This window comes from Rhinopithecus roxellana, chromosome 4, assembly GCF_007565055.1.
Source record: "Rhinopithecus roxellana isolate Shanxi Qingling chromosome 4, ASM756505v1, whole genome shotgun sequence".
In the NCBI taxonomy this organism is placed as follows: Eukaryota; Metazoa; Chordata; class Mammalia; order Primates; family Cercopithecidae; genus Rhinopithecus; species Rhinopithecus roxellana.
The window spans coordinates 111,688,876-111,716,093 of NC_044552.1; the positions used below are offsets into that span (position 1 = coordinate 111,688,876).

General features: G+C 33.5%; 1 protein-coding gene across 6 annotated transcripts in view; it reads right to left on the bottom strand.

Moving 5' to 3' along the window:
• The window catches only part of GRIK2 (glutamate ionotropic receptor kainate type subunit 2), a 744,221-nt gene that overhangs the window by 292,511 nt on the left and 424,492 nt on the right, over positions 1-27,218 (bottom strand). For all 6 annotated transcript variants that reach the window (XM_030929512.1, XM_030929513.1, XM_030929514.1 and 3 more), the window contains exons 7-8: positions 6,863-7,006; positions 4,164-4,271 (exon numbers count right to left, since the gene is read on the bottom strand). In XM_030929512.1, the coding sequence (XP_030785372.1) occupies positions 4,164-4,271; positions 6,863-7,006 (252 nt within the window). The remainder of the gene's footprint in view (positions 1-4,163; positions 4,272-6,862; positions 7,007-27,218) is intronic.

A 27,218-nucleotide genomic window follows, 5' to 3' on the forward strand; every position in this document is an offset into this window, starting at 1 on the left:
GCCCATCTCCACTCCAGGCTCAGACACTTGAGCATGGCCCACCTTTTCCCATTCATTAGAAGTATACTCGTTTCTTCCTGGTTTATCTGTTCCACAGTTGTAAACAACAGAAATATGGACTTCCTTCCTGTTAACTGTTTTAATCCTAAAGTTCATGTTTCTGAACATTATGTAAAATCTATCATGTCAGTGACATAAAAACAAAATAACCTACTTTTCAGCACTTATTACTTCCCAGTCTTATAATTTTATACATCTAATGAGTCTATTTATCATTGGCAGGTTCCCTCTACTAGATTATAACCTTCATGAGGGCATAAGACAGACATTCTTCCGTATTTGTTAGAGGATTAATCTACTAAATGAAGTGGTCTAAGATGACCAAGACAGAATGAGAATGAAAAAAAAAGGCAATGGGCATGAGAAGAGGGATAAAGCTAGCACATTACATGTTTTCCTTCTTCATTTTTGTCTCTCAGTCATGATAGAATATAATTCTTAACTTTTAACGATTAAAATTTCTAGCCTCAATACATTTCAAGATGGTACTTCCGGGTTCTTTTACAGGCCATAGCAGTCTCACTTCAGACTGTCCAAGAGGGCAGCCCTTTGCACTCCACTTTTTTTTTTTTTTTTAAGATGAGAAACTTGACACAGAGAAGTTAGGTGGCAGGATGAAGTTCATGCACTTAGTTTTGATGGAATTGGAACTGAAATTCAAGCCTCTTGGATCACCATCTATTGGCCCTTCTAAACTGTGAATTCTATCAAGGTAGGGATGCTGTCTTTTCCATCAATGAGTGGTAACTGTACTTTCCAGGGGGAAATAAAATCAAGTCAATAATGCTCAGTATTCATTAGGCAGATAACTGCTGTTGTCTCATGATTCATAAGACCCCGTGTTTTAGAGAGATTAATAAATTTGTCCATAAAAAGTAAAGGGCAGAGTGAGAATTTGAGCCCAAATCTCTCTGAATCTAGACCTTGGGCTCTTAACCATTCTATTAAATTTAAAAGTAGGACCTTTTGCTACTTAGCAGCACTTTATTCCTTCTAAGTCAAAATCAAGTCTGTCAAAATGGAATTTTCAATTTTTCTTAAGAACTGACTAAACTTTACCTCTGTCCTTTAACTGATGAGTTCATGTACAAATTTTCAAGGATATTGAAAACATTTCATGTGAACTTTTTGTTCCCTTTCTCTTTAACTTACCTCTACCCATCCTCAGTACCTTATCTGTCTTTTCAGGGGAAGGTTTATGCCAATTCCTTTATACTAGTAATTATCCTACTTGCTAATTTCATTTTCCAATCTTTGAGTTATGCTTTTATCCCTGGTATCCCCCCTTTTCCTACCTGGCTCCTCCATTTCTCCTTAAAAACATAGTCCAAATGCTTTGCTAGTCTTTGAACTAACAGCATTGTTGATGGTTCAGTTGATGCCTTCTGTCACAAACTGTTTACTCATCTCCACTTCCTGTTAGAATGGTTTTACATCCATGTCTTCATACTAAAATTATTCTAAACTGTATTATCTTCCCAAGTAACCCATAGACTTCAGGACTATTCTTTCTTTAAACTCGCACTGTATTATAATATCCTGCAAATATCCTGAACATGGTATTTATGTTATGACTAAAATCTAGCATTTTAAGCTTTATCTCCCTCTTCCACTGTGTGTATGTGTATGTGTATAACGATAAAATCAAATGCTATGTTTGTGTTTCCTCATGCTGTTACTTCCTTCTAAAATGACTGAATTTCTAATAATCAATAATTCAACATATTTAAAGGCTAATTCTAAGTACTCAATTGACTATGACTCTTGATTAATTTTATCTTTTATCAGAAATTATATTTGTATTGGATTTTTGAAAACTTGAAATATATAGCTTTCGATTGTATTCATTTACAATATGTATTAGCTTATCACTGTACATGAAAAGCCCCTTGAGGATAAGGATTACACATAATTAATTCAGCAAAATGAATTTTCAGATTTTAGAAAAGAATGCAAAAAATATTTATGAAATTTCAGAGAAACCTGCAAAACTCATACTGGTTTACCTCACTTATCAGTGTGATAAATCATCACATGTACTTGATAACCATTATATTCAGGCATATCTATAAGCCACAATGGAGCACAGAGAAAACTTTGTAATGTTTTATTTATTTTGAATTCAAGACAGGAATATATCTATGGTAATATGAAGAGCATTGCCATTTTTATGCAGATGTACTGAAATGTTAGCAATGGTCCAAGTTCCTCCTAGTGATTTGGATATTTCATAAATAAGGTAACAACATCTCCAGTAAACAATAAGATAAACTCCTTAAGAGCTTACTGAACTCCACCATTATCAACTCCAGTCTTGGACACAGACTAATTTTCTCATCTTAAGAGTGAGATAGTTAGGAAGGGACTGTCTCATGAATACTTGGGTTCCAGTTTATTATAAAATATTCCTGACTTTGCATGGTCTTGACAAAGTGTACAGTTTGAAATCCTCAATGGCAGGAGGTAACAGTTATATCAATTTGAATCATCAGTTGGTCATAATGTACTTAAACTGTCTTGGGGACATTATCAAAAATGTAGTTTTACTCTCTCCTGGATGATTTGAATCAGCATTCAAATGTGCTGTTATCTTGCAGGCTAAAAAAGCCCATCTTAGGTCTCAGCTTTCCTCTTCAGTTTCTATCTAGAAATAAAGCTCCATGTCTCATTGCTAGATAAACTATAAGATAGCTTACTATCTTCAAAGCAATATTATCTCAGTCACATATAATTTTTCTCAAGTTCTTATTTTAATAAAATCTAATAAGATTTAATAATATCTAGATAATATCTAAAAAGATTTAATAAGATTTAATATCTCTTGTCAATTATCAATGAATCTAACAGAAAAATATCTAAATACATACATTATATATTTAAGAAAATTCACACTGAAATATTCATTAAGTATGCACATACCCAAATTCTTTGGGTGCTTTACCACAGTCCCTAGCAATAGAATCAAGTAAGATAGATCCAGTGTAGTGTGCTACATTTATATATATGCCCTATTTACTGTGCATACATTAATTCAAATATTTCACTTAAATATGACTCAAAAAATGGAAACACTTTTATATTTAATTTTTTTTTTTTTTTTTTTTTTTTGAGACAGAGTCTCGCTCTGTCGCCCAGGCTGGAGTGCAGTGGCCGGATCTCAGCTCACTGCAAGCTCCGCCTCCCGGGTTCACGCCATTCTCCTGCCTCAGTCTCCCGAGTAGCTGGGACTACAGGCGCCCGCCACCTCGCCCGGCTAGTTTTTTGTATTTTTTTAGTAGAGACGGGGTTTCACCGGGTTAGCCAGGATGGTCTCGATCTCCTGACCTCGTGATCCGCCCGCCTCAGCCTCCCAAAGTACTGGGATTACAGGCTTGAGCCACCGCGCCCGGCCATATTTAATTTTTTAATAGCCTGCTCCAAGTTGGAAAGTCTATGCATCCACAAGTGATTATAAACTGCATGTATAAAGACCCATATTAAACCAAATATTCTCTAATTGCTATATTAAACCTTAAGACTAATTAACATTATAATCATTTCAAAGATTATATGCATCAGAAAACTTCTAGTTAGAAAATAAAATATAATGGCCGGGCGCGGTGGCTCAAGCCTGTAATCCCAGCACTTTGGGAGGCCGAGACGGGCGGATCACGAGGTCAGGAGATCGAGACCATCCTGGCTAACACAGTGAAACCCCGTCTCTACTAAAAATACAAAAAAACTAGCCGGGCGAGGTGGCGGGCGCCTGTAGTCCCAGCTACTCGGGAGGCTGAGGCGGGAGAATGGCGCAAACCCGGGAGGCGGAGCTTGCAGTGAGCTGAGATCGGGCCACTGCACTCCAGTCCGGGCGACAGAGCGAGACTCCGCCTCAAAAAAAAAAAAAAAAAAAAAAAAAAGAAAATAAAATATAAAATTGACTTAAGGTACGCTTTATCCTTGAATCCTAATTGTCAATTATTATATTCAATATAATGAATTAAATATTTATTTTTAGAGTTAATAAAGTTAAATATCAATGAAATGTGACTACAACAGAGAATATTTCTATCTTCTTTGAGATATGTTTCATTTAGTAATTACAGCTAATAAGCTGGCTGAAATACCTTTTCTAGACCTTCTTCCTTGAGACTGATCACATCCAAATCAAAATCTGTTCGTAAGCCATTGGTTTTGTTGAAAGTTATTCTGCCTGTGAGGCCTTCCCAATGTGCCTATGGGAATAGAAAAAAAATGATAATAAATAAGTGAAGAAAGATGGAATAAATATTTTTTCATAAAAGTAGGAACCTTATATTCATTATTTTTCATAGTTGACATTGCTAGAGATTTTTAAAATATTTTAATTTTCCTCTGAAATTCACAAAATGTTTTTCTACATAAATTATCTTAGTTTCAGTAGAAAATGTATTATAAATTTTTCATTTTATAAAATGCATTTTCCAGTTATAATTTTCTGTGTATGAGAGACTGTATTATTATGTTGTAAGTAGTATACCTCTTTTAGTAAAGTAAGAAGAATTTAGTTACTTTTTATGGTGTATGAGACATTAAAGATCTCACTGGCAAATACAGATAGAACTACTGTTATAAAATCCCACTACCAAATTCATAATAATATGAAAAGAAACTTATTACAATAAGAGAAGCCAAATCCAGGAAAAGCTATGTTATACTAACTCAATTATATACATTCCCCATAGAATAATTAACTTACTCCTTTACTTTCCCCTAAGTAAGAGCAGGGGAAATGCATTATAATTACTTCATATCAAGATATATGTCATGCAGAAGGAGATGAGAATATAATAATCTAGCTATATAATATGTTCAACCCTAAAAGGTGAGTAAATACCTGGACTTTTTTAATGTAAAAATTTTCCCATTCTGTTGATTATAGAACCACAATTAGATGTTTTCCATTGTCTGTAATTTGGAAATAGCTTAGGAAAAAGTAGTCAAATACAGAAATTTTAAATTATAAAATGTATACTCACAACTAAAATGTTTAAAATAATATAAACAAGACCCCAAAGAAGTAAATATCAGTAGATTAAGAGTAATATTTCAATAAGGATTTGAAATTAATATTACTGAATTTCTTAGGCTCCATATGATATTTGGATATTTATGTGCAGGATTCTCAAATAGTTTTCAGCTAACAAGTTACAAATGAAATAGAAAAATTATAATATATATTCATAAACATACTGCAACATGTCTTTGCTATAGTTAAACATGTGTTCACTGGTTTACAATAAGGAAGAAAAAAATATTTCTAGCCTAACATCTTCCAAAGAAAAAATTTCAAGTGACTAACAAAAATGGATAATAGTATAAAAGTAAACAAAAAGATCAAGAAGGACAGGAATAGAAGTGTAAAACAGTAGAACAAATCTGGGGTAGAGAGAGCATAAAGAAATGTATACCAGGTGAAATTGTACAAATAATTTCATCGCAAATTCACTTCTGAACTGCCTAGCAACCAAAACAAAGAAGAAAATATGATAAAAACACAATATACAGGGTCTATAATTTAAGACATACCAGCTGCTCAGGAAAAAGCTTTTCCTGGCACTGAGACCTGAGAGAAATTTCTCCTGTTGGTCCTCATAAGGGGGACACTGTGTGATTTAGTGGACAAGATTCTCAATTACACCCTACAATAAATACAATGGGGAATGTCATACAACTGCTTCTTTTCGGGCTGCTTGACACATGTCATGGTTTCAATAATCTAGTGCTGAGTTCAGAAAAATCAATTCTTCATCTCACCAGACCTGTGGACTATATTTGCAGCTCACTAAGGCTCAGTTTTAAACCAGAAGTAAATGTTAGAATATGGGCAACTAATAAACTGCATATTCTTTGGAACCTATAATAAATTCATCTACCTGAGAGTTTGATAAGAATTAGACAAAGAAAATTCATGGATATTCAGAGATACTTAATTGTGATCCTATTTGCACTTTTATTTTCATGATGAATAATTTATTACAAGATGAACTGATGATTTATTTTAAGCCATTAATAAAAAATCTCATATGATAATAATACCTGTGATATTTCATTGCAAAGTTTAAGGCTCGGTTAAACTTTCATATGTGGAAAGTATTCTAAGCTAACAAAGGACTTTCTCTTATGACAGGAAAAATATATATGTATATGTATTTGTATATATATGCATGTATATTTGTAGGTACATATGATCTTCAAAATGTTTCTTTTTCTCACTATGAATATGCTTGATCTGTAACAGACATAATCAGAAATGATATGTGGTCATAAGAATGGTTGCATTATAGAATATGGAGCAAATTTTGCACTTTGATTAATTCCTATATTCTATTTTTGTTAACTGTTAATATAATTTAATAACTAGACATATTTAGGAACAATTAATCTAAATAACTATACTTGAAGCCTCACAAATTAGGTATAATTTTACTGTAGTGCAAATGACATTTATGTTAAAAATGCATTTTATATTTTGTTGCCTAAAATGTAAGTATTCTTTTACTAATCTATATCTCTACATAAAGGAAAAGTAATAAATATAAAGATTCAGAAAGGTAAAGGTTAACCCTCATAGATACTTTGACAGATATTTTGTTTCTAATGGGATTCCCCCCACCTTTCATTTGGTATTATTTAGTAAAAATGTTAATTTTGCTTATTTGGAGTAAGAGAAAAAATTTAAATTAAACATAAAGTAAAAGGTCACTTGCTAGAAAAACCACAATAATCTCACTTCATTCAGCTTGACAACAAAAGAGACAAGGCAGATGTTCTTCTCCTGACATACCTCTTTAATTAGACTCATAAAGCGGGTCCCGAAGCGCCAGGGTTTATGTCGATTACACTGCAAGGAACTGACTGTCATCTGGGGAAACTGTTGGACGGCCACAGACACCACATGCACAGCATCATACATTAGAGCAGCATCAGTCTGAAAAGCAAGGGAAAGGGAAATGTATAGTCAATATAACTTGTAGAACCTGCGGTAGATGGTTTGCAAGAAGGGAGAGGGAAGAGGTAAGGGAAATATACATCCCGTTTTTCTTTGTATAAAGAAGAAAACATTATCTCTAACATGCTTTCGTTCTCTTAAACAAGTCATTATGATCAAACTACTACATCAGCTCCATAAGAAAACTTGACCTACCCTCCTTTTCCTGAAATAACCCAATTATATATAGTCTTAGTATTGCCATTGAAATAGGAAATGTATGAAGACAGGCTTTATTTCCTTTTAGTGACTCTCTCTGCTTCTTTCTCTGTCTCACTACACACACACACACACACACACACAGAAACAAAATGAGTACATTGCTAACATTTTTAATGGTCACATAAATTACATATTGTATATAAAAGTAAGTAAACAGTTTCCCTTTATAGGAAGAAACAAAGATTTTAAGGGAGATTTACTTAAAACCTTAAATTCTTTCATTGTTTTAATTTTTTAGCTTTAAAAAGATATAAACCCTGATCTTTTTCTTCAACTCAAATTTTCAAAAGTTTCAATCTCAGAAATGATGGTAGTTTTGAATCTCAATAGCTGTATTACTCGCTTTTCAAGAAGCTGAGCTTAATCTCTTGTACTGTTTCCTTTCCTCAAGATTTCCATATGAATAAAAGTTCATTTGGCTTCTCAAGTAAAACGAATATGAATTCTACTGTGTTTGCACCTGCTCTAATGACCAACCACTTTGGAGGCTGACGATACAAAAATAAAATGTTTATAAGTCATAACAAAACAGAGGCTCAGTGATTGTCAAGTGCTGTGTTAAATGGACCCTCACATTGTGTTTGACAGATCGATGCCAGGCTTACTACCTAGAGAAGACAGCCACACTGACAGTACTCCTAGCAATGAACTTTGACCATCTGCTTGGCATGCTTTAGAATAAAAGCATATATTTCCTCTTCTCATTCACACAATTAGTGAGCTGTGAAATGAACTCCAAAATGAATAGGAACCCTGTAGATTACAGCATTTGCCACAATACAAAATGAGTATACACAGTAGCTTTCAAACAAATGGATCCTAAGGAGCTATATCACATAAAATGGAAGATGGCTAAAGAGCACAATGCAATAAGAGAACATAATAATATTATTTTATCGTTCACAAATCTCTGGGGAAAATAACTCAGATTCCTAACCTTCATTTTATAAATTTTACTGACTATTTTCACATACCCTGAAGGATGCGTAGTGAAAACTAGTAGTGGAGTTCATAGAGGCATATATCCTGAGCCTGAAGATTTGACTGATATTTGTCTTTGACCCGAGATAACATTCAGAGGACATATTACATATATTACACGGGTGGTCACAAAAATTATCACCAGAATTGGGAAGATACAGTTTGAGTGTTTAAAATATATCACTGTCAACAGAAAGGGTAATTTTGCAGCATAAAACATAAGAGAGCCTTAAAAATATTTATGTTTATTTTAACCCAGTAATTCCTCTTTCTGGAATTAGCATTAAGAAAATCAGAGATAAGAACAAAGGCAACATATCCATTGGGATTTTTTAGAAAAAAAAAAAAGAGTGGAAATCTACTGAATGACCAAAATAGGGAAATTTCTAAATAAATTCACAATGTTTTCTTATATAAGCACTAAAAAATCAGTTTTGAAAAATACTTAACTAGACAGAAATTAAATACATCTTAAATGGTGTTGTGTTAAATTAGATTTAGATTATGCAGAACTGTATTTCCAGCATAAACCATTATATATATCAATGTATAAATAATGGTTTTATATATAATATACATAACGGTTTTATATATAAATAATGGTTTCATATATTATATATAATATATAAGTATATAATATACTATAATATATATAGTATGTAATATATAATATATAATATAATATATAAAACCATTATAATATATAAACATTATGTTATACATAATAAACTATTATATAATATAGACATTAAAAAGCATATATAGAATGGTTTGTGCTGGAAATATAGCATAAATATATATTTACTTTATAAATATTATATATATTTATATATTTTTATAGAGTAATATAAAGTATTATTTTATAAAGCAATATACATATTTATAAATTGCATATCTAAAATACACATGTATATATACTTATATATGAGAGTAATTAATGTATTTACTTTATTCTCTGAATAATAGTATAATAAAAAACCTATTGTTCACATTTTATAAATAACAAAACCAAGGTTGGGAGAAGTGAAGAACTAATTAAAATCACACAGCTAACAAGTGGAGAAGCCGACCCTCTCTGTTCAGGAATGCTTTTTAGCCACCACTACATACTATATAAACAACAGGAAAAAACAATAAATTAATAATATTTAACGCTTGTGAAATAATCATGAGTAAAATTTTTATTTCGTATTTATTTTCCACAGTTTTTAAGATTAATGTGTAATGTATGAGGAAGATTACAAATACCATAGCAGTTATTGCCAAGATAAAAATTTTAATCTATTTATGCAAAAAATAACTAAAAGAATAAAATATATAATATTTCTAATTCCAAGTTTTCATGAAGATAGCTTTTCATGACTTATTGACATATAGATGATCTTACAGGAAATACATAAAAATCCTAAAGTAGTAACCTTATTTAATATGACAATGCTAGAAAATAATTCTGCCTAATTAAAAACTGAAAAATCTTTTCTGATACAGAGTTTCAGTTATTTTAAATTGCATTTAAAATAACAGATTTCAAAGAGGTTTTATTATCAAAAATAAAAACTCTTTGAAATCTGTTATTTTTATATTATTAAACTACAAGATAAATACAGCTGGGCACAGTGGCACACACCTGTAGCCCAGCTACTTGGAAGGGTAAGGTAGGAGGATCACTTGAGCCCTGAAGTTTGAGCCCAGTCTGGGCAAAATGGTAAGATGACTGTCTGTAACAATAAAATATAAATCCTTGAGAAAAAGGTACAAGTACTTTAAAAGTTGCTGATCAAACTACTTCTGGATTTCCCAGTTTAAAATATCTTTACTTATAAATCAATAAACAGAACTTCTGATATACTTTCTATTATATGTTCTTCAGTTTGGAGTACTTTTTTGTTTTAATTTTAGACTAATTGTTTTTGTGATAGTATGTAGTATTTTTCTGTTTATATTTAATATCTTGTCAGATTAAACTATTGCCTTCTTTGTAAAATTGTGTATCTATAAATTCTTCCTTCTTTGAAAAATTGTGAATAAATTCTAGTGCTTCAAAAATATGGTTTCTCTTATTCACACAAGAATGCTCACAAAAATGTGGCTTCTCTTATTCTCACAAATATGTGAAAATTTGTCTTCTATTAATAATATTAATAGCCAACATTCATTCAATATCTGTGTGTGAGGCACTCTCCTTAAATTAATTCCTTTAATTTCCATAACCATTATTCAGGTGCAATCCCATCAAGTTTGTGTCAAATAGGAAAGCAAGGCAGTCAGCAGTTAAGCAACTCAAAAAACAAACCATAGCATATACAAGTAGAGCTGGATTTAATCCATATAATCTGTCCAAAATTTATATCCTTTTCTCTGGGTTTCTCACTCAGCACTTTACAGTTAATGAGCAAAGTAGTGAAGGTGGTTTTGTAGTTACACAATGTAACAAATGTCAACTAGCACTTGAATGCACAAATCTCTATATAATTTGTTCATAAATATTTACATAATGAAAAGGCACTGCAAAATAAGAAAAGGTAGAGAACATAGAAAATTGGTAAACATATATTTGTAAAAAAGAAATACATTACTATACCTGGGGCATGGAGATCGCCCTGTCCGACTCACCACAGCCTATTCCCATACAACCATCAGGGGATGCTAAGGGCAGGCCCACACCCCTGGCACTATCCACAAAGTACCCAAGCATGCCATCCAGGGACCTGAGAACAGTCCTGCCTCGTTCACCACTGTTGGTGTCTGTGCACTCCTCCTGGGGACTGGACCATCCAGTCTGTTGCAGGCACTGCTAACACCAGTATTTGATGCCTGGGAGCCCACGGGTGTCCCACCATCACTACTACTATTTCTCATGCCATGCATACTGCTTAGGGGCCCAGGAATTCACCACACACATGCCCACTGCTGCCACTACTGAAACCAAGCAAGCTTCCTGGAGGCCCAACAATTGGCCCTCCTGGACCCAGTAACACCAGTGCCCTTGTATGCCACACAGGAGCCTAAAGACAGGCACACTTAGCCCACCAATAACACCACTGGGCCTGAGGACTGAACTACCTGGCACGCCTATACCCAGTAAAATCTCAACCCAGTCTCCACTAACAATCACAGTCTAAGAAACTGAGGAAATCATAGACACCACTGATGCTGTAAAAATCATATGAAAACTACGCTACTGCTAACCCTAGAATCAAAGCTAAAGTACCCCCTCAACCCATAGGAAAAATTTTACCTTATGAAAACCCATCCAAAATAATTGAAAAAAGCTGGCCAAGTGGCTTACACCTGTAATCCCAACACTTTGGGAGGCCGAGGTGGGCAGATCACCTGAAGTCAGTTGTTTGAGGCCAGCCTAACCAACATGACGAAACCCGGTCTCTACTAAAAATACAAAAGTTAGTGGGACATGGTAGCTGTGGGCCTGTAATTCCAGCTACTTGTGAGGCTAAGGCAGGAGAATGGCTTGAACCTGGGAGGCGGAAATTGCAGTCAGCCAAGATGGCGCCACTGCAATCCAGACTGGTTGACAAAGTGAGACTCTGTCTCAAAAAAAAAAAAAAAAATTGAAACAAGCAACTATTATACAAGATGACAAGATGTGTAGATATCAACATAAGGACAAAAAAGGACACAAGAAATAAACAATCAAGGAAGTACAACACCTCTAAAGGAGCACAATAATTCTCCAGCAAAAGATTCAGTGAAAAACAGGTCTATGAAATGCCCTAAAAAAGACTGAAAATAATTATACCAAAGCAGCTCAATGAGACACAGAGAACACAGGAAAATAATATAAAGAAATGAAAAAAAAAAAAAAATCAGGATATGAGTGAAATTTTCAATAAAGAGATAGACATTATATAAAAGAACCAAATTCTGGAACCACCACAGAAAACCACTAAACCACAATGATAAACAATAAGAGAGAAAGAAGGGAACAAAGGATAAACAAAACAATCAAAAAAATAATAATGATGGGAATAAGTCCTCACATATTAATAATAACCTTTGATATATAAACATAATAAGGTGTCCATTTGAAAGATATGACTAGCTGAATGGATTTTTTTTAATGATGCAACTATATACTGCCTACAAGAAATTCATCTCACTTATAAAGACACATATAGACAGAAAGTAAAGGAATGAAAAAAAGGTATTCTATGCAAATGAAAGCCAAAAGTGAGCTGGAATAACTATACTTATATCAAATAAAACAGACTTTAAGTCAATAAAACAGTACAAAGAGACAAACCAGGTCATTATGTAATGACAAAGGGATCAATTCAGCAAGAGGACAACATTTCTCAATATTTATGCACCTATCAGTAGGGCACCTAGATATATAAAACAAATTTTATTTGATCTAAAGAGAGACAGAGTTTTTAAAAGTTTGTTTCAACAAACTTTTAAAAGTGGAAATCATATCAAATGCCTTATCAGACCACAATAAACAAAAAAACAGAAATTAGTAACAAGAAGAATTCTTGAAACTACAAATATATGGATACTAAACAGCATACTCTGAAAGACCATTAGGTCATAGAATAAATTAAGCAGAAAATCTAAAAATTTCTTGAAACAAGTAAAAATGGAAACACAACACACCAAAACATATGGGATACAGCAAAAGCAGTATTAATAGGGAAGTTTATAGCAATATGTGTGTATATCAAGAAAATATAAAGATTTAAAATAACTTAATGATGCACCTCAAGGAACTAGAAAAGAAAGCACAAATCAAACCTAGTATTAGTAGAAGGAAAAAGTAATAAAGATCAGAACTGAACTAAATGAAATAGAGACTTAAAAAACAATCCCAAGGATTATTGAAATGAAAAATCTTTTTTAAAAAATTGACAAACTTCTAGTTAAACTAACCAAGAAAAAAAGATAAAAGACCCAAATAAACAAAATCAGAACTTAAAAAATGACATTACAATAGATAACACTGAAATACAAAAAAAATCCTAAAAGCCTATTATGAAAAACTATATACTAACAAACTCAAAAATTTATAGGAAATGGATAAATTTTTAGACACACACAACCTACCAACACTGAATTAGAAAGAAGTAGAACACCTGAACAGGCTAATAAGGGTAACAAAATTAAATCAATAATAAAATGGCTTTCATCAAAGAAAAGCCCAGTACCAGATGACTTCACTGCCATATTCTCCCTAGCTTTTAAAGAAGAATTAACACCAACTCTACTCAAACTACCTGTTAAAAAACAAGAGGAGATAATTCTTCCTAACTCATTTTATGAGGCCAGTATTATGATACCAAAACCAGACAAGGACAAAACAGCAACAACAATGGGTGAACATCTATGTTTTGTATCTATGTTCACAGCCAAACATCCCTGGTGAACATAGATGCAAAAATCCTCAACAAAATACTAGCAAGCTAAATTCTCCAGTACATCCAAAAGGTACTACAACATGATCAAGTGGAATTTATTCCAGGAGCTCAAGGATGGTTCAACAATAAATGTAATAAAACAGTAAATGTAATACATCACACCAATAGAACAAAGGGTAAAAATCATGTGATCTCAACAGACACAGAAAAGTATTTGATAAAATTCAACATTCCTTCATAATAGAAACTCAACAAACTAAGCATAAAAGGAACATGCTTCAGTATAATACAGGCCATATATGACACACCTACAAATAACATAATGTATGAGAAAAAGCTGAAATCCTTTCCTATAAAAACTGGAACCAGACAATGATTCCCACTTTTACAACACCTATTCACCTATAGTACTGAAAGTCCTACTCAGAGCAATCAGACAAGAGAAAGAAAGAACATTGAAACTGGGACCAAAAAAAAAAGGAAATCAAATTGTCCCTTTTTGCAGGTGACATGATCTAATATTTTTTAAAAACCTAAAGACTCCACCAAAAACTCTATCTGGCATATTCAGTAAACTTGTAGAACACAAAATCAACATACAAAAATCAGCCATTTTTTAATACACAAATAACTAACCAGCCAAAAAATCAAGAAGGTAATCTCATTTACAATACCAACAAAAAGTAAAAGACCTTAGGAATAAATTTTACTAAGAAGATGGGTAATTCTACAATGAAACCTACAAAAAACTGATTAAAGAAATTGAAGATGACACAGGCAGATGAAAAGACCATGCTCATGTATTGGAAGGATTAACGTTGTAAAAATGGCCATGCTACCCAAAGCAATCTACAGATTCAATACAATTCCCACCAATATATCATGACATTCTTCACAGAAATAGAAAAAAAAAATTCTAAAATTCATATGGAACCAAAACAGCCTGAATAACCAAAGCAATCCTGAGAAAAAAGAAAAAAAGCTGAAAGCATCACAATACCTGACCTTAAAATATGTTACAAGGCTATAATAACTAAAACAGCATGGTATTGGTATAAAAACAAACACATAGACCAATGAAACAAAATAGGCAATCCACAAATAAATCCACATATTTATAGCCTACTGATTTTTGACAAAGGAGCCAAGAATATACATTGGAAACAGAATAGGTTCTTCAATAAATGGTACTGAAAAAAAACTGGATATCCACACTCAAAAGAATGAAACTAGACTCCTATGTTTCATCATATACAAAAAAAAATGCAAAATGAATTAAAGTCTTAAACGTAAGTTCTGAAAGTATAAAACTACTAGAAGGAAACACAGACTAATACTCTAGGAAATCGGTCTAGGCAAATACTTTATAGCTAAGAACCCAAAAGTACAGGCAATTAAACAAAAAATAGACATATGGGACACAAAAAGCCATATGGGACATGAAAAGATTCCTCACAGCAAAGGAAACAACCAACACAGTGAAGAGATGACCTGTTGAATGGTAGAAAATACTTGCAAGCTATTTGTCTCACATGGGACCAATATTCGTAATATAGAAGGAGTTCAAACAACTCAAGTGTTAAAAAAAAAAAAAAAAAAAAAAAAAAAATCCCATTAAAAAGTGGGCAGAGGATGTGAATAAACATTTCTTTAAAAAGACATAAAAATCGACAACAGGTATATAAAAAACACTCATTATCACTAATCATCAGGGAAATACAAGTCAAAACCACAATGAAATATCATCTAATCCGAGTTAGAAGCATTCTTAAACAAAAAGACAATAACAAATGCAAACCAAAAATGTGGAGAAAAAGGAACTCTTATACACTGCTGCTGAGTGTATAGTCCATTTTCACACTGCTATAAAGATACTACCTGAGACTGGGTAATTTATGAACAAAAGAGATTTAATTGAATCCGTTCTCCATAGCTACAGAGGCCTCAGGAAAGTTACAATCATGGCAGAAGGCAAAGGGGAAGCAAGATATGTCTGATATGGTGGCAGGAGAGAAAGATACCAGGGAAAACTGCCACTTACAAAACCATCCGATCTCATGAGAATTCCCTCACTATCATAAGAGCACCATGATCCAATCACCTCCCACTAGGTCTCTCCCTCGAAACATGGTGATTACAATTTGAGATGAGATTTGGGTAGGAACACAGAGCCAAACTATATCATTCCAATCCTGGCCCTCACAAATCTCATGTACTTTTCACTTTTCAGAACCAATCATGCCTTCCCCACAGTCCCCCAAAGCCTTAACTCATTCCAGCATTAACCTAAAAGTCTAAGTCCAAAGCCTCATCTGAGACAAGGCAAGTCCCTTTTGCCTATAAGCCTGTAAAATCGTAAGCATGTTAGTTACTTCCAAGATACAATGAGGGTATAGGCATTGGGTGAATGTTCCCAGCAACAGCCTGAGCTGTACCTTGGCTGCTTTTAGCCACTGCTGGAGCTGCAACTGGAGTAGCTGGAACATAGGGCACCAAGTCCCAAAGCTGCATAGAGTAGCAGGGCCCTGGCCTGACCAATGAAACCACATTATGGTGACTGGTGAACAGAATTTTCTAAAAATATTAGCACTCTTGTAGGCAACACTAAATTGATAGTACACCCCCAAATACATATCTCTACAAATCAAAGGTTATCAAGCTTAAACATTATTTGTCCCAAGAAACACTGAAGTAAAACAAAGTATTTAAATCATCAAGTATGGACAGGAATGGTCAAGTCAGGAACCCACATTTCCAGTCGTTGTCCTGGAGGGAGCCACCACACTCCTTTCAGAGGTTCATAATGTCACTGATTGTAACCAAATTGTTAGTGAAATCTGATCACTATAAGGATAAGAAAGAAGTACCTATAAATGACTGTATAAAATATAAGTATGAAATTACATATAGGTCCAACAGTGCCTAGAAAAGGATAATTGAAAAAATAACATACTAAGTAAATAGAAAAAAACAAAAGAAACAAATACAAATTAGATTACAAAAAGAAATTATAGAATCAATGTAATTCTAACAAATCCTGAACTCAGCAGGATGCAAAGATTAGTTCAGAGGACAAAGTAAGTTTTAAAAGTGGCAATTTTAGGCTCACGCCTGTAATCCCAGCACTTTGGGAGGCCGAGGCGGGCGGATCAAGAGGTCAGGAGATCGAGGTCATCCTGGCTAACACAGTGAAACCCGTCTCTACTTAAAAAAAAAAAAAAAAAAAAATACAAAATATTAGCTTGGCGTGGTGGCGGCGCCTGTAGTCTCAGCTATTCGGGAGGCTGAGGCAGGAGAATGGCGTGAACCCGGGAGGCGGAGCTTGCAGTGAGCTGAGATCGCACCACTGCACTCCAGCCTGGGTGACAGAGTGAGATTCAGTCCCAGATTAAAAAAAAAAAAAAAAAAAAAGTGACAATTTTCGTCTTTATTTCATGAGTGTCTTCTTTTAGCTCCTAGCAATATTACACTTTTTAAAACCCTCTTCAACATTCTAGTTTGCTTCTATCCAGTTGCTGTTCGGGAGATTTTCAAAGGGCAAAGACTCTAGTGTATCTTTCACGCTGGGGCTTAAGAAGCATCTCTTACACCCAAATTTAGAGATTGATTTATCTGCTTTTGCTAAATCTTCAACCTCTCTTATTGACTCTATAATTCTTTGCCTTGACTCTTCTCTTAATGGAAGAAAACAGGAGAAAAGAAGAGAGGAGGAACAGAGGAGGAGAGAAGTGGAAGGGAAACACAGGTTAAATTATCTTGTCATTTTTATAATATCATTATTACAAAACAATAATTATTTTAATTCAAGTTGTATTAAATACTTACTCTGTGCCACAGAATTGTGCCGATTTCTTTACATGTATTATCTCATTTAATTCTCACAAAGATCATATGTTCTAAATGATATTACTACTAGGATTTTTGAGAGCAGGAAACTGAAGATTAGGAAGGTTAAAGTAATTATTTCAAGGTCTCATGAAAGATGGGCAGAAATAAGATTCAGGCAAATCCTAACCCTTAGAATCACTGTCTAAACAATTATCATCCCTGCCTCCCCTAGGCCATATTCCCACTGAAACTATGATGGGCAAAGGAGGGGAAACTAGTGGGAGAAGATCTCATAGTTTAGGGGGCGTCTTATGAATACCAGTCTAGTATGGTTCCACGGACCACGGAGAATACATCTCTGAGCTGGGATTCCAATAAAAGTTATTGTAGTCCCTAAGTTAAATCTTATCTTTTTCTGTATACATTATAGCTACCTCTAAAGTATGCTTCAGGGTTCACCATAACTGTAATTTAGCCAAGTAAACTAAAACTGAATATCAGTACAATTTGGTTATTAAAATCCATATGAGACAGATAAACCTGTGGTCATTTACATCCTAAACTACAAAGGCAAGACAAAAGCTAAGCAGGGGTTGGGAATAAATCAATAATGAAGATAAGATAAACTGTTCTATTTTCTCTCTTGCAATTATAATTATATATATTTTTTCTCAAGTATAATTATATATGTGTATATATGTGTATGGATTATATACATTACATATTATACATACACATACACACACATGCACACATATATATGGGCCACACTTAACGGAAAGCTAGAAGAGAATATCTATTCCCTCTGAGGGTGTACTGCAGAAGAAAGACGCTCAAATTATATAGGTACTGGCCAGACAGCTAAATGCAGCCCTACCTGCTTCACTGCTAGTTCAAACACCTGTCAACTAGAATGTGGACTGCCTTTCAGAGCCTGCCTCAGACTAGATTGGAGCTATTTTTATTTCCAAAATAAGTTAGTTAACCTACAAAAAATGTTTTTCAGCCAAAAACTTGTTTTGTTTTGCAAACCTTTAAAATTGCACAATATGGTCCTACATATTTTAGTGAAACTGTAGTGATCTTTCCAAATGGCTGGCTTGAAAAGAACATACGAAATGTCTTCAAATATATTTAAATATCCATTAACCTTCTTACTAACTTATTGCTTGGTGTATCTTATACCTAGTCAAATTACTTTTAAGAATGGAATGTGTAACAGAGAAACAGGCAGAAGAGTGACAAATGCTAATTTCTATGGCTGAGCTATTGCCAAAGAAATAGGCTTAGTCACCCAGTACTATTCCATCCATCAAGTAACCTCATGACTGATGAGTCTTTAAGTTATTTTTAAAAAAAACAGTAAAATCTATGTATGTTTACATTTTCCTTACACTCTGGAAAAATTCACTACACATTTTTAAATAATTGAAGAATTTAAGAAATTAGATGTCCTAAAAAGTTTCAAATAATAAAAATTGACATGGTTTAATATTTTGATTTTATATATACAATTAAAATATCTCCAACTATAAAAAACAGAAATGGATTCTATGAATAGTTAAAATATTTATCTGTACTTAGATTTCTTTTACAGAATAATCTGATACTAAGCAGTAATTACCAAGCTACCAATGTCCATGTTTAATGCATATGTTATTTCTCTTTCTAATTCCTCACATTATACATTTCCTTTGTAAAGGTCTAAAATAGGTGCTTCTAGAGTTACACAAAAATTAAAACATAGATTTTATTTGAAAAAAAAAGAAGAAACTAGAAACAAACAATTTCAAACTATGTACAATTACAGAACAGAACGTTAGTATATCAAATTTCTCAGATATACTAAAATTTTTTCTCAGCAAAAATCCATCAAAATGTTTATTTTTTTCTTCTGGTGAGAAGTCATTCTTTTGGAATGACTTTTGGATACCTCCATTCAGTTTTGACTGGGAGAACTTAGAACGTAGTATTTTCCAGGTTATTATGTCTATTGTGCCAAGCATGGTTATATTTGTGACAATATTTCACTCTTTGCTGTTGTTATTAGCACTCTTGGCCTGAGAGAGAAATGCTTCTAATGTTGAGTGCAATAATTTACATCTAAATATAATTACTTTTAAGAGTATTTAAATATGTGTAGTTTATAATGTGTACATTTTACTCTAATACATCTATTAGAAGTTAAAGAGCGATGCCCCATTTTTCTTGGAAGATTGTCCATTGATTTCATTTTACTCTAGAACTATGCAGAATCCTAGCAAATTAAACATCACTAATTTGTATCTTCTTTCTTCCTTTTACATTCTAGTTTTAATAAAACTGTTCATATTTTTCTGGCCTTTTATTTTTTCTTTTATATCACAAGCATCTTTCCGATAATAACAATGTCTCTTTTTAATACCTCACATAGTATTCCATACATTGCCTTGCCTGTAGTAAGTGTATAGAAGTACTTTTCAATAAATGGATGAGTTCAACCACAAAGTTCATTTAAACAATAAAAGAAATAGGTATTTGGGAGCTCTGAATAACAATCACACTTTGCCATTTAGCTGGAATGTATTACTTCCCAGAGGTACAGTGAACCAAATCTGTCAGCAGCTCAGACCGGGGAGGAATGTGAGTAAAGCCTCTGTCCGGTTTCTAAATGAATTTATAGTAACAGTTCCTTGAACACATTTATCTTTCCATTAAATAAGTGCAGGCAGGTCCCCTTTGAGATCTGAATGCTAGCTGGCAGGTGGCAGATCCATTCTGGAACTCCTACATCTCAGATTTTGCTCATTTCTGAATTCCCATTTGAGGTACAGTGCATAGCAAAAAGAGCTGCATGGTCTAATAAATAGAATAGAAGTTTATGAATTCTGGATCTGTCACTGACTTGACCTTTTAGCTAAAGAAAATAATAATAAAAAAAATTAATCCCTATTGCCTTGTTTCCTCATTTTATAATCGAAAATTAAATACGATGATCTAAAGATGTTCTTGCTTGAAAAATTACCTTAAAAATCAGATAGTTCCAGGAAAAAAAAAATGCAAATGTTAGTTCTTTAGTTAGATAATACAGATATTAACAGTGATGGGCAAAGAGGTAAATCCTGACCTTGGGATCTCCCTTGCACAGTCAGCACAAGCCTAAATGGGACAGACAATCACCCACCCCTCTGAGCAAGAAGGAGGGGGGTCACACATGGAGAACAGGCTGGTGCTCACTCATTCAGCTGGCACACTGCACTGAGCACTCTGCCCGGCACAGAGCAGGTGTGTGGTGGCTGCTAGCTGAACTGAGGGACTGATGAAGAAATGCCCTCAGACCCAGTCGGGAGCCAATTGTCAGAGACAATTCTCCCAGTTACACTGCAGCTGCCATTATGCTTTCTCTGTTGCTGGCTCTTTGTATTACTCAGAAACAGAGTTCTTTACCAGCAGCTGCGTGGACTGCACAGACTGCATGAGATAATACATAAAGCAGTTTGCACAATTCCTGGCACATGGTGCATAGGCAGGTGTTGGACGATGATGGCCATGATCACCAGAAGAGCGGTAATCTCTTCAGATGGATACTCTCCAGAACAAGGAACCAGTTTAGAAAGTGTAATGTTTCAATCCTTCTGCACCCACTGTCAGCCTAAATGGGAGAACAGGACTCATGCTGTTTAAAACGGCAGATCAGGTTCTAGATGGCAAAGGAGCAAGAAGGAAATTAACATATAATAACCTGATCCCCACACAATGTGGTATGTACATGATGCTACAATTCAGTTGAACTCAGAACTCAAAAAAAAAAAAAAAAAATTGAGTACATATGAATCACTGACAAATTTAGAATTCAAGAATAAAGATAAGTGGTGAAATATTATAATGTCATGTATTTAATATTAAATGAAGGACTGCTATTGCGGAGATAATTTCACTCCAACGTGTAAACTTGGACAAGTATGACTCTTATTTTTTTCTAGTCTTCAGTTTCTTCATCTGTAAAAGGAGAGGATTGAGCCAGGTTGATTTTAAGGTGTCCTGTGGCTAACATTCATATTATAGAAAATCCACATTTTACTCTGATTTTATACTGGTTTTGTAATATAACCATAACCCTTATTTGTCTGTCTTCTCTACATAATTACGTATTCTTTACATTCCACATATGTCTGTCTCTCTCCATAATTCTTTATAAGGCTGTGTGCTTGCTTAATAAACTATTGCATGAGCATTTCATACAAATTAATAAATAAGGGTAATCAAAAGTAATTATTCTTAGGCCATTGCCTGTGTTCATGTCCTAGCAAATTACTGCCTGAACCAATAAAACCTGCCAATATTTATATTACAACTTTTTCTTTGTCATTTCACCTTCATCACTGTTAAACTTCTCACGCACATTAAATATCAGCCTGATCTCCTCATTCTTTGAAGAAGAAAACTAAAATTCTTTCTTTCCTACCCAAAGACATCCTCTAATATTACAGCATTTTACCTCCTTCTGCCTCCTTTTACACAGTGAAAACACGAATCTGCTTCTGATTTATGTTTTGGAATGACCAGAGAGATTTTATTACAAATTAAATGCATAAAAGAAAATTTCAGAAACTACCTTTAAAAATATATGGATTTTTAGTGAACCAAGATTGCGCCACTGCACTCCAGCCTGGGGTGACAAAGTAAGACCACATTCTCCCTCTCTCTCTCTCTCTCTCTCTCTCTCTTTCTCTCTCTCTCTCTCTCTATATATATATGCACACACACACACATATTGTTTCCATATATATACACACATATATAGTTTCTATATATATATATATATATATATGAAGAAATCTGTATCTTCACACTTTGCCATATAGCTAGAATGTATTACCTCCCAGAAGTACAGTGAGCCAAATCTGTCAGTAGCTAAGACCGGGGTGGGGAATGTGAGAACAGCCTCTCTCCTGTTTCTAAATGAATATATAGTTTATTATAAATAAACTATACAGTAATCTGTGTGTGTGTATGTATGTGTGTGTGTGTGTATATATATATATATATATAAAGATTTTTATCTCTACGTGTATATCATTGAGTACCCATGAAGGCTGAAAGGAAGAGACAAATTGATGAATTAGGAAGAATATTCAAATTCAGCAATGCTCTGAAGATCAAGTAAAGGAGACAGCACTGAGTGATAGTGGTTCCTGAGATTCAGATAAGAAATGGTCTCGGCCAGAATTAATGCCATAAATAATTAACAAATCCATTTGTTTAGTGTTCCTGTGAATTTGAATAAATGTCTATGTCTCTCCAAACCAGTGCTCTCTGGCTTAAGCTGAAAGCTACCAAAAAATAGTGACTGCCAATTAGCTTATTTTGAACAACAACCGGTAAATACAGCCTAAAATGTGGTTGACACTAATTTTAACAATAAGAGTTTTCATTGGCCCTTTATATTTATCTTACACAATTATAGGCTTTCAATCTTTCAAAAACTCTTGTTGTATGCCATTTTCTTTAACAACATTCAACAAGATAATTTTACAAACAGTATTATTTCCCTGTAAGATTTTAAGACTTCATAAGGAATGATATTCAATACATGAAGTTTTAAAGCTATAAATGTAAAAGCTTCAGAAAATGACTACTTTGCCTTTTTTCCAAAAAAGTGTGTACTTATCATACACATTTTCTCTATAACTTTTCTTTGTGATATATATGTATGTATATATATATATATATATATATCTTTTAAACATACCATTCCCCAAGCAGAAAATCCTATTTGTTTTTACATTATCTAAACTCCTTTAAACATTTATACAAAAATTCCAAGATGTTTAGATAATTTTCAAACATCATGTACAGAAACTCTTCACTTTTTAAATATAAATGGTTAAAGGACAGCTGTGAAGCAAGTTAGAAAATGCCAACAGGTTTTCAATTAAAAGTTCCATTTAACTAATGTAATTATTCTTACCTAATTAAATTTTTTTAACTAAGATCAGTCCATTGAGATATCTCATTCTGTTTTAAAATGTTACACGAAGCTCTTACTAATGTCCATGAACCACGTTGTATTGATGAGATTGTTAATGAACTCTCTAGCAACAATGCACTGGCCTTAATAATTTAGAACCTGTTAAATCTTGTCTGCTTTTTACTACATTTGGAACCGCTATTGATTTAGAGGAGAGTCAATACCAAGGGGAAGTATTCTTTGCACTTCCAGCTGGTCTCCAATACATCCAATTATCTTGATATTTGCAACTCAAATTAGGTTCATGCTTTGAAAAATTTATACTAATCAATATTGTTTATATTTACTTTTTTGAATATGATGAAGTAAAATAGATTTTTACTGCACTAATAGACTGTAATTTTTTTTCTAAATTTGGAACCCAGATGTATGCAAACCAAAATACACTAGAAATTTAGGTCCATGAGTTCAAATGTTCTTGTAAGTATTAATTCCAAATGTCAATAAAAACTGATAATCTAAAAATTAAATTATAGCAAAGGTCAACTGTAAGCATGATTTGAAGAAGACTTAACAATGTAGAGAGATATTTCTGAAAAAATAAAACAATGCATATGCAAACAAAACATATCAATATATATCCTTTATGACTTTTTATGTTCTTATTGTGTGTTTAACTTTCTATCTTGTGCTCATTACTCTATGAAAATTGTAGTAGAAACTTGTCATGAAATTTTGAAAAAGTACAATTTTCATAGGAAGAATATGAGATTTAGAATTTTAGTTTTTAATTTTTTAGTGGCAATGGGAAGTCATATTATCTTTCTTAACTTAATTTTCCTCATCTTAAAATAAGTAAAATAGTAACCTACCTCACAGAGTTGTTGTAAGAATAGTTAGATAAATTTACAAAAGCATGAATTATAAAGTTTTTTAAATATGTCACAATTATAAAACAAATTAACTGAAAATCTCAAGTATGTTAACAACTGATAATATCAATTTAGATGGGACAGAGGTTTTTGGCTTTGTTTTTTAAATAAGGATTGATTTCTACACTCATATTTATAGTGTAACTCAGATCCATAACTTGAAGACCTTCCATCTCTTCACTAATTTTTTCTTTTTTTTTTTTTTTGAGGCAACGTCTTGCTCTGTCACCAGGCTGGAGTGCGATGGCACAATCTCAGCTCACTGCAACCTCCTCCTCCCAGGTTCAAGCGATTCTCCTGCCTGAGCCTCCCAAGTAGCTGAGACTACAGGTGCGTGCCACCATGCCTGGCTAATTTTTTGTATTTTTAGTAGAGACAGGGTTTCACCATGTTGGCCAGGCTGGTCTCCTGACCTCGTGACCCGCCCGCCTTGGCCTTCCAAAGTGCTGGGATTACAGGCATGAGCCACTGCACCCAGCCCTCTTCACTATTTTAATTAATATAAATTTTTCCTATTTTGAAAATATATTGCTTTAACTAATCATTGTTTTATTGCCATGAGGAAATGCCTCTGCTTGCTCATTCTTAGGTCTCTTGAATATCTCTTCCCCAGATGAACATATACTTTCTCACTGTATTCTTTCCTTTGTCTGTAAGTGTATTACAGTTTGATTCAGTCATTCAACAATATTTATGTTATTAATGTGTTATTGACAACAAATACAGTTATTTGCTTGGGCAATAAAACTTGGAAATCAAAGATGATTTAGATCTTTGGAGTATTTACAGTAGCTGAGTGGGACAAACAAGTAAACCAAAATTTTAATACAAAGTCATATGCAGGGTAACAGAAGTGTATTTAATTTCATCTGGAGCAGCTGCTGTCTATTAATGTTAGAGAGTCTTTGCTTCAAAGATTTTTCTATCAACATCAATAGCTTCAAAAAATAAAAGGAGTGGAAAAAAGCTAAAGAATCAAAAGTTGAGAGGAATGGTGGCATTAGGGAAGAGGTCAAACCAAAAGTTTCACTAGTTTTTTTCAAGATTATACTTTATTCATTTTCTGAGACTCCTAGTATCTGCTTTCAGGCTATTAAAATATTCTTGTCCTTTTAGAGAATAAACATTAAAGGATTTATTTAAGTTCATTCTTACTTTATGTTAAAACTGATCCATGTGAAAGACTCAGAAAGTAGAACATGGAACTCAGAAGACCAGGAGTACGGTCCTGGTAACTCAGTGGCATCTTCGGTGGGAACTGTTGTTTTGCCTTCTCAGTATCTCTTCTTATTGCAGCAGAATCGTCTTCCACTTCAGTCCATTTCCTGCTTTAATCTCCTAGCTCCCGGTATAAATGCATATTTCAGGCCTTGTCACAGCTATTGCTTCAGGCATGGCCAAGTGAAACAAGCTCCGCTCATTAGTTAAACCCAGGCTTTTTGAGGAAGCCAGTATGAAAGAGGTACTTTCTTTCTTGTGGGGTCCCAGACTGGTGGATTATAAACCTTGATGCCACTTTTATATCTCTCTCTGAGAATAAAGCCAGTAGAAAAAAGAGAGGAAGTGGGAGAAGAGGAACCTGTTGATAAGAACTTTCTTTGTGCACCTGGATCCAACTGTGTTTGAAGACAAATTATTCTGTACTTTAAAAGAAAGATAACTAATATGCTTCTTTTTGCTCTTAATTAATTTTATAAAATTTCAGACAGCTCAAAGTGAAAGAATCAAATGATACAGTCTTAGAGTTTAGTTTCTTCAAGGTAAAGTGAGAGCATTACTTTTATCTCCATATAAGTTGGAGTATACATTTAAGGAAAATGAGATGTGTATAAAATCAAACCATAAATAATTATACATATAAAAGTACTAGAGAATATAATAGTTATATAATATAAATTTACTGAATATATTATTATCTTCTGATTATTAAGACATTTTTGTAGAAAACCATTCAATTTAGTAGGAAAATTTTAGGCAATCACTAAGCTATTCCTATAGTTTTGTAAAGACACAAAATGGAACATGTGAGTTAGCATAGGAGAACACACTATACCTGCCAAAAATACATGGATCTGAATTTTGTTTGAATCAACACTACTCTTCCTATTGTGACTATGCAGGTTCAGGGATAATCAGAAAGTGTGCTGAAGCAAAAAACTTTAATGGTACACTGCTGTGAACACTAATAAGAAAGAAATCACAGAGGACTCCAAAAACAAATGCCAACTAATATTCTACAATGCCCTTTCAGCCAGTAGGTTAATAGACTGACATCAAAATTGGAAATGACCAATTAAGCTGTATCAGTTTACTCTTGACATTTATACTTCTGAGTTTTATACTTGATGAAACAAATTATAAATCACCAACCAGGATGTAAAAGACTTTCATTACAACAACAATTTGTTTGCACTGAATTGTATGCCATTTAGGAAATTAATTCAAAGTAGACAAAGAGCAGTAGACGAGGGTGATGCCATTTTACCCAGGAGAAATAACAGTCTGATAGCCTTCACGTGCTTGATCTGATGACTGAACAGCTGCAGCCAGGGTAAGACAGGATGGTGACGTGTGGGCAAGGACTCAGAGGAAAACCAGAATGAACAGCAACTCCACAGATATATAAGCAACAAGAGGATGTTAGAAATGTTTTTAAAAGCATAAGAATCATCATTAGATAAAACAAAAGGACATTTCAGAAAAAAAAAAGGCAGTAATGATAGAATTGTGAAAGGTATCAAAATCAAGAGTCACTAATGTTAACAAATGAACAAATAAGCAAACAAAAAGCCCTGACAAATAGAACCAGGGAACACCATAAAGAGGTTATCATTCTTGTATGTCTGATAACAAAAAAATACAAAATC